Source organism: Onthophagus taurus, chromosome 6, assembly GCF_036711975.1.
Source record: "Onthophagus taurus isolate NC chromosome 6, IU_Otau_3.0, whole genome shotgun sequence".
NCBI classification, from domain to species: Eukaryota; Metazoa; Arthropoda; class Insecta; order Coleoptera; family Scarabaeidae; genus Onthophagus; species Onthophagus taurus.
The window spans coordinates 14,625,328-14,637,431 of NC_091971.1; the positions used below are offsets into that span (position 1 = coordinate 14,625,328).

General features: G+C 32.8%; 1 protein-coding gene across 2 annotated transcripts in view; it reads right to left on the reverse strand.

The window, feature by feature from the left end:
* LOC111419532 (Extracellular sulfatase Sulf1) overlaps window positions 1–12,104 on the reverse strand; it is a 115,218-nt gene that overhangs the window by 7,803 nt on the left and 95,311 nt on the right. For both annotated transcript variants that reach the window (XM_023052355.2, XM_023052353.2), the window contains exons 4-6: window positions 7,975–8,144; window positions 306–555; window positions 19–251 (exon numbers count right to left, since the gene is read on the reverse strand). In XM_023052355.2, the coding sequence (XP_022908123.2) occupies window positions 19–251; window positions 306–555; window positions 7,975–8,144 (653 nt within the window). The remainder of the gene's footprint in view (window positions 1–18; window positions 252–305; window positions 556–7,974; window positions 8,145–12,104) is intronic.

The following is a 12,104-nucleotide window of genomic DNA, read 5'->3' on the forward strand; positions in this document are numbered from 1 at the left end:
AAAAAACTTGTAAATTACCTTTCTATGAGGAAAGTGTCGGGCCATCGATGTCGCTTCTTTGTGTTTAAGAATAAAGGAAGTACTGATTTCCCATCCATGTGAGAAGGTGCCTCAACTCCAGCCATGTGCAAAAATGTTGGTGCTAAATCAATGTTTAGAACTATATCATCAACAACAGACCCCGGTGCCACCCCCGGACCCCGAACTAAAAATGGTACTCGAACGTCGAATTCAAAAGGAAAACTTTTACCCTAAAAAATTAGATTTAATAAAAATGGTGGAGGCGACGGTTTTTATTAAATCACTTTTATTAACCCGAATTGTCCTAAATGATAACCATGATCTGAAGTATAAACAATATATGTATTATCCAATTCGCCCAAATTTTCCAACTCATCAATCACTCTTTGTACAGCTGCGTCAACCGATTGCAAAGTTTGTAATCGTTTGGTCATTAATAAATCAGTAAATTGGCGATGAATAGGTTTCATTCGATTCGTTATTTGTAAAATCCATTGTTTGTCTGGATTCGGTGCGTGATCATAAGATGGCGTGCTATAAAAAGATTAATAACAAAATTATTTACGAATTCATTATATTTCTGGGACGATTTCAATTTACTCGAAGAAACGAAATGCCCGCTTAACTAAATTAACTCCAGTTGAAATAATCGCGTCGTAAAATCGCTTCAAAGTGGCTCTTTAACCGAGATTTTGTGGAGGGAAAAGCGCGAACGCTCGTTAATCTGAATTAGCGCCAGTCAGCGAATTATAACCAAGCGCGTTCGCAAGTCGTCAATTAAATCACCATTAACCCGTTAGGAGTAGATGGACTATTTAAAAACTTTTTAAAACCAACTTGCAGAGATGAAAATTTCCATAAATATACCACTTCATATGGGTTGTTGTAACCATACTTCATTGTCTCTCGCTTTCGCTTTAAGCTGTTATTTAACCTAATAAACGACGCGTTCCTTTTACGGTTTAAAGAGAACGGTATCGCCTTAGGGAAATATTTACGATTGCTTTTTTATTATTTCTTTTAATCTTTTTTCTGTTAGGGAAATTGGTTATTATATCGACTTTCTCTTAGTAATACAAGAAATAAGATTTTTATTGTTTGGGTATTCCCAACGGACCAAGAGAATAACTGCAACATCCCAAATTGCGGTATTAAAAATTTATGAACGCAAGAGTTATGTGTCTGGAAGCTTTTTGAGGTGGGTTAAATTAGAAAATTTGTATTCCAACAACATCTCGTGTTTATACAGGTATTTTAAAAGTAACATGGCAACATATATTTATATATTATAAGAGTTGGACTAATTATTAACTAATCTTAATAATTCTTTAACAAGATTTAGTAATTTCACGGAGCAGGAGAAATTTCGAAATGTATGCCAAAATCTAAATCTGCAAACTTCGATTTATTACGTTTCTAAATTAAACGCATGACCGTTGCAGACACGTGCACTTCTAAATGCCTCACGTTGTTGATTTCCGGAAATTGAGGTTGTCTTCAGCATGTAATAAATAGCATCCGTGAACTTATTTTTGAATTCAGTCCGTATTAAATGAAACAGAAACGTTGTTGTAGCACAATTATTTAACTTTTTAGCAACATTTACCTAATGATGGGTCAACGCAACATTCTTAGAATAATATTTAATGAAAGACAAATTGTTCTGCCATATGACCAGACTTGAGTAAGAAAATTATCCTAAAATAACCATTTACCTACGACCTATATACATGTATAAACATCGTTTGAATTAACAAATCATTACTCTTCGTACAGTTTATTTTTGTTTTGTTACCATGACATTATATATTTAACTTCATTCATCAATTTCGCCGCAACACCGTGTGCCAAAATGAAACTAAGCAAACAATATTGAAAATTTCCCTGGCAATTCAGGTTTATATCGATTTTTATATACACCAAGTATGGTTCCTGTAAACATCTTTAAAACGCAAAACCCGGCAATATCTCTATATTTACAAGAGTCATCTGCTGCATCTCTGAAATTTTAGACTCATGAATGCTGATGTGCTAATAACAAAAACATACTACGTGAAGTTTATAAATATGTTAGAACAAGATGCCAAAAATGTGTCGAACAGAATTAAATTAATGGAAAAAACTGGTTCCAAAAGCTTGTCTTAAAAAAGTGTCTCAACATTGTAAAGATTTAAAAGTGGTCGAGTTTAAGAGTTATGGAGGAAAATTGAAATCGACAAATTTCGAATTTGCAACATATTTCAAAACTGAAAGAAATAAAAATGAATTTGAAATTAAATTTGTTGAATTCTGCAAAAGGTTCCCCATTTAACCGTTGGTTTATCTCCAATAACCGATATTGCAGTAGTCATCATCCAAATGAGGATACACTTTTTTTTTACTTAATGACTTCTTGTGTTACCCATTCGTCGTTGCATCTTGGATTGAGGATGTCGAAAACCTCCTCCACCATTAATGGAACGTCTTGGTGGTCGTATTGACAGTGGCATTACATTCCTAGCGATCTTAACCATCTGTTGTTATCCATCCGGGATATATACTTGTTCCAACTGTTCTATCTTGCCTGCACCCATCGCACTATCTCGATCGACTCATCCTGATGTTACGCATTCGAAATAGGTTGTTTCCCTCGCATATGTCATCACAGGCCTTACGAATGCCTTATATATTCTAGATTTTGATCAGTTGACATGCAGTTATTTCTCCAGATTGTGTGCCATAGCGCACCAGCAATTCTGGTTGCCTTGTTGCTTTACAGTATTGGTTATTGATTCTCATAGGCCAAAATAATAGATCTTAGGTAATTAAATTCCCATATTTCCTTAATGATCTTGTTAATTGCTATTTTGCATCTATGGGGTTCTCTCGCTCACATTATGGTGTTGGTCTTGCTTATCGAGATTTGCATGTTTTTGTCTCAAAACGAATTTTGTACAGCTTTGAGTAATTTATGAGTCAATTTAAATGTATTAAAAATCTGAAGAATCCTGTACCTATGTAAATTGATGATAAAGTCAAAATTACAAGTCATATGGATTTTACTATAAAGAAAAAAATTTTAAGCCTGATTATCTCCATTTTTCCTTTCATACAATTTTACTCTTTTGCTTCTAGCTCGTTCAATTTTTCAGTTGCAATGTTAAATGCTTGCGTTTATCACTGCAAACCATCATCAGTAGCAGCCAATAGGACGGCATAGCACATAATCTTGTTTTTCTTTCCAATCATAGTGTAACCATAGTTCAATCACAACAAAGGGCTGAGGTTGCCACCTTGTCAAATGCTTGTTTGCTCACCCACTTGCTCTTATGTTTGTGTATCAGTTTTAAGTATTGTTGTGTTATATAGTATTGGAAAAAAGTAGAGCAACTTTTAATTTTTGTATATTAAATTTTAAATTAATGCTTTTCCTTAGTGTTTACATTACTATGGTAGTGTATATTATACAGCATTTATGTAGTGAAGATTTCACAAAGCTAGCCTTATTTTATTAGAAATAAAATAAAATTATAAAACTTGGGTTGGAAAAAAGTAAAACAACTTTGCTAAGAAATACAAACATATGACAAATAAGAACGAGTTTTTGATCAGATACATTCGATAAGACCAGTCTTAAACATACCTCGTGGTGTAGCTGTTTGTAAAACTGTGAAACAAATGGTTATTAATGATTTTAAAAACCGTGTTAAACAATGTGATATCGCAAATTCTCTTTACACAAATGTGTAATATAGGATGTGTAGACTTGAAAAAAAAGTCTGGACGTTCCAGAAAAACCAATGGATGCCTTGATGGACTAATGGTAAGAACAGCTAAAAAAATATGCATTTTATTCTTCAGCCAAAATTAAGGCTGAGTTACAAGAAACACACAACTTGTATAGATTAATTGATAATAAACTATTTGCCCGAAGACCAGCGAAAAAAATCACTGTTTGCACGCACCCATCAAGAGTGGACATACAACGAATGGAAAAAGGTATTGTTTAGTGATGAATCCAAGTTTAACTTATTTAAAAGTGATGGAGTGCAATATGTGAGGCATTCAATAGGAAAAAGGCTGACTTCTAAGTACATGCAGAGAACATTAAAACGTGGAGGTGGTTTGGGATGTTTCTCTGGTTTTGGTGTAGGCCATATACACCGTATTATGGGATGATTTATGTACCGTGATATATTAAGAAACGTTATGGAACCTTATGCCGACGAAAATCTGCCTATCTCTTATAAATTTCAACAGGACAACGATCCGAAACACGCATCTAAAGTCGTAAAGGAATGGTTTGAACAAATAAAATAAATTTGATGACTTGGCCGTCACAGTCACCAGACTTAAATCCTATAGAAAATCTATGGAAAATAGTTGACGATAAAATTCGAAATAAAATTTGCAAAAATGGTGACGAATTGTTTGCTGCTCTTCAAAATAAATTATCTAAAATATCGAAACTATTGGCCATTTAATATACTCAATGTCACGAAGATGTCACGATGTCATTAATAATAAAGGAGATTGTATTAAGTACTAAAAAATCTTTGCTTTTTATTCATTTTAACTGTTATTTACCTATAAATTGTTAAGTTGTTCTACTTTTTTCCAAGTCAACTTTTGCAATTCTGTTTAATTTGTATAAACATAAAGCTATCTTTGTCAAATTTCGGCTAAACAATAAAATTACTACATAATACACATTGCCATAGTAATGTAAAACCTGACAAAAAACATAAATTTAATATAGAAAAATTAAAAGTTGCTACTTTTCTCCAATACTGTAAGTCTTAAGTTGTGCTATTGTCTTAATGATGTTGAGATTTTATCCGTACTCTATCGAACCCTTTGGTTAGATCAATAAAATAGAATAAAGCAGGTTGGTTATAATCTACTGTTTTTTTAAGAGCCTGTCTGACAATAAAAAACATCAACGATTTTTTCTAACATCTTGTTGTTCTTCACTTATTTGAATTTTATCAGTGATGTGTTGACTCAAGAGTCTAGTGGAGGACTTCAGCAAGCTACTTAGAAAAGTAATTCCGTGATAATTCTCTTATATTGGTTGCGCGTCGCTTTTTGTGCAGTTCAATTAGTTGCTCTGCCAAACTTCCATGCTTTCATAGCACGTTAGTTATATTATACGGGCCTGGAGATTTTTTGCTTTATCTTTGAGTACGTTTCCACTTAATCGCAGCTTGAATATAATACTCTGAAGTATTTAGTCCATTTTTTAACGGAATTCTATTTGATTCGTACATGTTATTCTCCATCTATTTACTAAATTTCTTCCAATGCCCCCTTTTTATTTGTCTTATTCTATTGCTCACTTTGTTCCTGGTTTCGACATACTTTATATAGTCTCGAAGTGTCTTGGTTGATTTATATTATAGAGGTGCTTTTATCTTGTGCCAACTCCTGTACTTCAGATGTAATCCACCGCCAATCATTTTTTCGATTGTTTAAATTTATAAAAGATCTTCCGAGTGCTATATATAGTATGAATTTTGCATTGTTTGATACTAAGTTTGCTAGACCTGTTAAGATGAGGATAGTTCATAACCTCTCCATACTACAGCCAACGCTTCATAAAGAAGTAATCGCTGTCATTGACACAAAGTAAGAAAATTAATATAATTCGATATCTAACAAAGGAGCTTTTTGAATTTCAGATCCCTAGATTACAACAATCATGCAGTACAAAACTGAATTATTAATACAGCTGCGATTGCAAAACTGCTTTTTTTTACAGAGTAGTGAAGTCATAGATTATGTTGCGTTGGATTAACTTTGTATCAACAAGAGAAAAGCTTTAATAATGCTGTAGCAATGTAGCTGAAGATCGGGTCAAGCATCCTGCCTCCGTGGATAAGTGAAGGTAGCTGGAGGTTGATAGAGATCAACCTCTTGGTAGAGACCAAGACGGTAATAAAACATTCAGAAGAACACCTTTCAAGTCCAAATTATCTTAACCGATCTATCTTAAGATCGATAGGAGTTATCATTTTGACGTTTCAAGAAAAAATAAGATTCAAAGAATGGTATTATCGACCCATCTTTCATTTTATGGATCTATATGTGGCCATTACTTGGTTGTTATGGAAGTGTGTTGGAAAAGACCATTTTGGATGATAACTTTAACTTGGCAGATGCTGATAAAGACCTTCGACTAACTTAAATATTAACTCACAACTACACATTAAGTAAAAATGAAGATCTCTAAGTACTGAAGAAATCCTTCAACCAAATCTCTGCTATTAAATTTACACTCATTTTGTGTTAAATATGTTATAACTAAATCGAAGTTGGTTTATATGATTTCATATAAAATACTTTTGAAGCTCGCAATATTATTATTGTATGTTAAATTTTTTGATACTATGATTTTTGTATATAAGATAAATCTTTAATGCCTGAAGAGTTTTTCGTTTAATCACTGTACTTTTAAATTGAATTGATAATTAAAAGGTTAAAAAAAACTTTTTTTCGTTTAAAAAAGTGATGTTGAGTGTCGAGTTTCCTAGGTGTCGACCATGAATATAAATGAACTAGTTAAAATTCGAAAGGGTTTTTCGGACTTTGCGTTCTCTAAGGTGATGCGGTATGCACAAAGAGACGACAAACAGAGAGAAAGAGGACGTTGGTGTCATATTCCTTTCTTGAGCTACTACACTTTTTACGTTAAACCCGGAGCTATTTGGGTCACGCAAATGACTTTTTTCGGTTCACAAAAAGGGAGTTTAACTTTACTCTTGCTTCTTCAGCGAAAACACACGGCGGAAGTTCTTATTTTTTTTTTAACTTATACTTTAGCTCTACGAACATAAATAATGTTTTAACGACAGGCTTTTACTTCTCGTGTACTGCGAGTTGTAATTATATGAAGGTACAAGAGATTCAAACGTGTTCGCAAAGGATATTACGTGTAAGTTAAATAAATATTACACGTGGGTGTGAGAACGAACCGCGGAAAGCACTCAATATTCGTCGTTTCCTCCCAGCCCCTCGAAATGAACCCACCCCAAAGGACTCATAATTCTTTCAAAAGTTGTCCTCTTTGTGGGGGCTTCCATTCAAAGCGTTTGCGAATATCAAAGTGCCTAACAAATGACCAGCTAGAGCACCCATCTGATCTTTTACAGTTCATGGAAAAAAAAGTTCCTTTCGTCTTGCCGTTATACCAACATTGATTGGAAAGGTTCTTTCGTTCGAGGATTATTGGAAATCGGTTTTTCCTTTTCTTTTCCTTTCTCCGGAACGTTGAAGTACCCCGATCTTTTCTGGTTTTTAATTAATTGTAAGAGAGTATCTAAATGGTAGATTAAATAAAATGAGAAAACTTAGAAAAGTTTTTTTATTATACATTAATTTTGTAGAAAGTTTAGAAATACGTCATTAATTATGCACCTGGTCTTGGAAATCTCGTAAAGGTGTAACGCGAGAACTTACCTCGTTGGTAATATATTAAACTGAGAAGTTCCCCATTCCTAAGGATACAGAGCAAAGGAATTTTTAATAAACCCGAAGAAGACACTAGGATAAAATTAGATCCAACGGAATGTATATGAAGAGGTAAGAATAATATCTCCAGTAATGTACTGGAAATACAACGAACGAAATGGAGAATACGCGTTAACCTTGCATACAAAAAGCACAATTAAAGACTCCGACAAATGTTAAAAAGGGAACTTGAAATAGCGAAAACACGCTTGGAATCATCGCACGTCTATTTGTAGTCGTTGTGTTTACGGATACGTAATGGGACAGCGCCACTTGACTAACATTCGTCTTCATTACAAAGTCAAATAGAGCAAAGCACTGAGAACCGTTTTATTCTTTTTTTATGGCGCCAAACATTTATTTTATTCCTCAAAACGGAAATAAAATCATCACTCGATTTAAAGATTTTCAAAGTTATGGACTATGAATTTTGAGTTAAACGGACTATAAATGATTTATACTTACTGGTGAGTGGTCACGTTGAAGAATAAATGTGAATATTGTGGTGCTGAATCTTCTGGACCGTGAGGTGCCGGAAAAGACATCGTTAACATTACCGGTTTGTTTGCGTTGGTTTTTTTCGATTGTCGCAAAAAAGCTATTGAATCGTTTACTATTAAATCTGGGTAATAATCCTGAAAAGAAAAAAAAATTGATCACTTTGTTATTTTTTCGTAACATAAGTGGAAGGAAGGTGTTTAAAGCAATTTACATATTTTAATGTGAAATAGTCTATTAGTTGAGTCATAAAACGTAACATAAATAACAATATAACCACCTTGGAATTTTAATCGCTTTAAATTTTATAGGTTCTTAGGTGGTTATTTAGAAGATTCTCACTTTAAAAGATACGTTCAAACGACTTATATCATTGCAAATGTAACACCTAAAAGAACATTTTGCATAAAATACTTTTTAATTTTTAATAACATTTTAAACTTGGTATGAAGATAACGAGCAACTTTATAATTGTGGTACATGAACTTTGCTATTCGATTCTATTAATAATTGTATTTTATCATTACACGATCAACTAAATACTGTTCTAAAATATTGGAAATTAATTACGCTTGATTATTAAATTTTAAATTCGTGTATTTTTAATTAATGAATAAACAATGTGGCGCTGGGATGACGGGTTTATCAATGGTGCTGAAATATTATAAATTATATTACAATTAAGCCCATTATTAATTATCTATAATTGTCAGTAAAATTTGCGAACGCGGCCTTTTCCTAATTCGTATTACTATCTCAATGCGAAAACTCTATTTCATGTTTGTTAATTAACTAAAATATCTAATAATGAGTTTGGTGATTTTTCATACAAATTTAAACTTAATTTCTTGTATAAGATCACATCGCAAGCGATATCAAACGAAACAGAACATAAACTAGAAAGTGAAAGTAGTAAATGTGTTTGAACAGAAATTGATGATTAAAACTCGCAATTAAGTATCGAGCGTCTATAAGCTAATTTATCGGTATAAAATTACCTCTGATTATTCAAATCTCGCAAATTAATTGTTATGCCTACTCTCTTCATCTACTATATGTTGTAATTTATTACTACTAAAGTAACCTATTTTAGTTTTTGTGTTTAATGAGATGAAACCCACCATGATGAAAGCTGCACTAGCAAAAATAGAGTCATGACATATTGTGTAAGGGTATATACAGGGTGATTCTCAACCTACACGCATAAACTTTGGGATTTATTCCTGATGACAGATAATGACTAATTGGTAATACAAATTGCAGTAAAATTTTTATAGCTTCCTAGATATCCTTGAAATTAACTTTCGAATTAAGAATAGAAACATAGAAATTACTTGAAACTACGATGGTGATAAACAATTTTAACAACTGTTGTTTAAGTGCACTTGTGTCATTGTGACATTTCAATTATGTAATAATAATATTTAAAGCTTATAAAGTCTGTATGCAGAAAGGTTTCCAGAGAGATATCATCCGGCACGTGAATCCCTTTTACGTGTGGTGCAACGTGGTAGGGAATATGGAAATATTCGACATATTGTTAATGTCGAGGAGGAGATCTTGAATGTCGTCGAAGAGCAGCCTGGACTAAGTACTAGGATACTTGCAGAGCAACATGGGGTATCACAATTTTTCAACATTATACACGCTGATTTATTAGCTCACCATCAAACTTTGACATATGATAGCTAATCCAATTATAAAAAGAAAAGTTAATTGCAACTGTGAGACCTATATACGGTGATAACATAAATAATTTCATGTATCTTTTATAAAGAAAAGAAATGTAATGTCCATTTATGGAAAATTCTCCACAAAGCTATCTTACTATATCTGTACTATAGATATACACATAAGCCAACATTTTGTTGAATACTGGTTATTTGGGTCGCAATTTATTTTCATTAGAGATGGTTTTCACTGGATAAGACTTAGCTTTTATTAAAATTCTTGAATTGCACGGTGAAATCTAATACGGTTATTTGTATGGATATAATAAGTTTTATTATTCGCGGTGCAAAGGTTAGTTAGTCTGCCTTTAATGGTAACAAGTAATTAACAGTCTAGACAACAGGTAAGTGAAATCAAAAATTTACGACCTCGTATAACAGATACGTTCAAAGCTAATTGAAATACCCTGAAATTAACGATTTTATCGTTACATATTTATTTCACTGTCAAAACATTTAAATATAGAATATTGTAATTATCGATAATAGAGTATGTTGAAATAGGAAGAAAAAAGTGTGTGACGTTTTTATTATTTTTACTTGTCAGAAAAATCAGACTAAAGTTCCTGAAGTAAAGAAATCTTTGTGAAATTGATTTTCTCTCGATAGACACTTGTTTTGCATAGTCCACTTAGTACTCATTGTAAACCTAAGTCACGTCTTCATTTCTTAATGTATCAATTGAAGAAGTCGTTGGAGGAAAAGCCATAAAAGTAATAATTGTCTTAGCTACTAATGGAAAAAGTCATGAAGTGTAAAATCTGTTGGAATTTGCTTCCTTGCCAATTTAGTAACCATGTGTCAGCTTCTTCATAAAACTTTTTTATTGAACGAAATCAGAGTATGGAATCTAAATATTTGTTTTTGGTTTGTCGAGAACCTTGGGAAAGTATTCCTCCGAAGATTTGGTAATCTGTATTTAGGTTTGAACGATATTTTTGTAGTTAAACAATGTGTGGCATTTCAATTATTACCCTTATTTCATTAATTCGTGTTAGTTTCTGCAATTTTAATGGTTTCTATGTTTTTATGTCAAGAGTAATGAGATACCAGAGTTTCAGAGGACCATGGCTTTGTTGTAGATGACACTGCTCTACTACAGTGGAGAAATATCCACTAAAGACTTGTAAACAGGCAGCAAAACAATACTCAATTTGACCAAAATATGGAAAATAATGTTAAACCAGTTGAAATTCGTCCATATCAATTATACAAAAAACTGCAAAAATATCAACCGCCTTTAGATATAAATGGCACCATTGCGATTGCCAAGTGAAGCATGGCAAAGCGGAAAAGAGCATAATTAGCACTACCTATTACAGTTCCTAATCAGCTTATTGCCTGATTGGAAGCTCTGTGTTTGTGAAAAATTTATAAAATATAATAATAACTTGAAAGGTTATGGAGATGCTGATTGTACTCAATCAAAGTGAGGAGCAATCAAGTGAATCTAATTCCTATCTGACTCCAGTACAACCGAAGTAACCCAACCTATCTTCGAAGCAACCCAACCCCAGCTTCAAAACAACACAACTACAAAGTATCATGTCTCTAAATCAAGTCAATCCAATTCCTAATCAACTCAAGCACAAAATAATCCAAATTCAAAGTTAGCCCATTTCAAGGTAACTCAATAATCAGTCTTCAAGCAAGCCAACCCCAAAGGAACTGACCCACGAAGTAATCTAGATCCTAACTAAACCAGTTAAACCTCAAAGCATTTCAACCTCAAACGAATTTTCCTATGTTAAAAAGTTCCTATGTCAAGAAAATTTATGCTAATACCATAAAGGGGCTTAGTTTTGCAGTGTACTTTGCTATTATGACTATGGCAATAATGAAGTTTGATTGTGATTGTAGATTCGTAGTAAGATTTAACTTAGAACAAAAATTGGAATAGCTTTTTATATTGTTGACCATTACATTTCGCAAGACAGAGGTAAATTTATAAATCTTCTACGTAAATCACTTTCTTTGAAAAATTTAACGATTTCCTTAATACTTGAGGAATGATTTTGAAAAAAAAAGAAAAAATTTGTTTACGTCATCAACGATTACTTCATTTTAGACATGAACCTAAGTAGACTTTGCATTAAAGTGACAAAAATCTTTCAACTCACAATCACCTGGTTGCACTCTACGTTTTAATAAGTCCATAAAATTAGGTGATAGAGATTGCTTCCAACGAAGAGCGAGGTTTTGAGTTTCACAACATATTATTATTGAAATTACAGGAAGGAGTTTCTTTCTAATCACCTCCACCTGTTTCGCAGTGAAAATGCTTGTTGAATGACATCCTTCTGTGATATTACAGATTTAAAGGTTACTGCCATAACACTTAATTCTTTGTGCTATTAATAATATCTT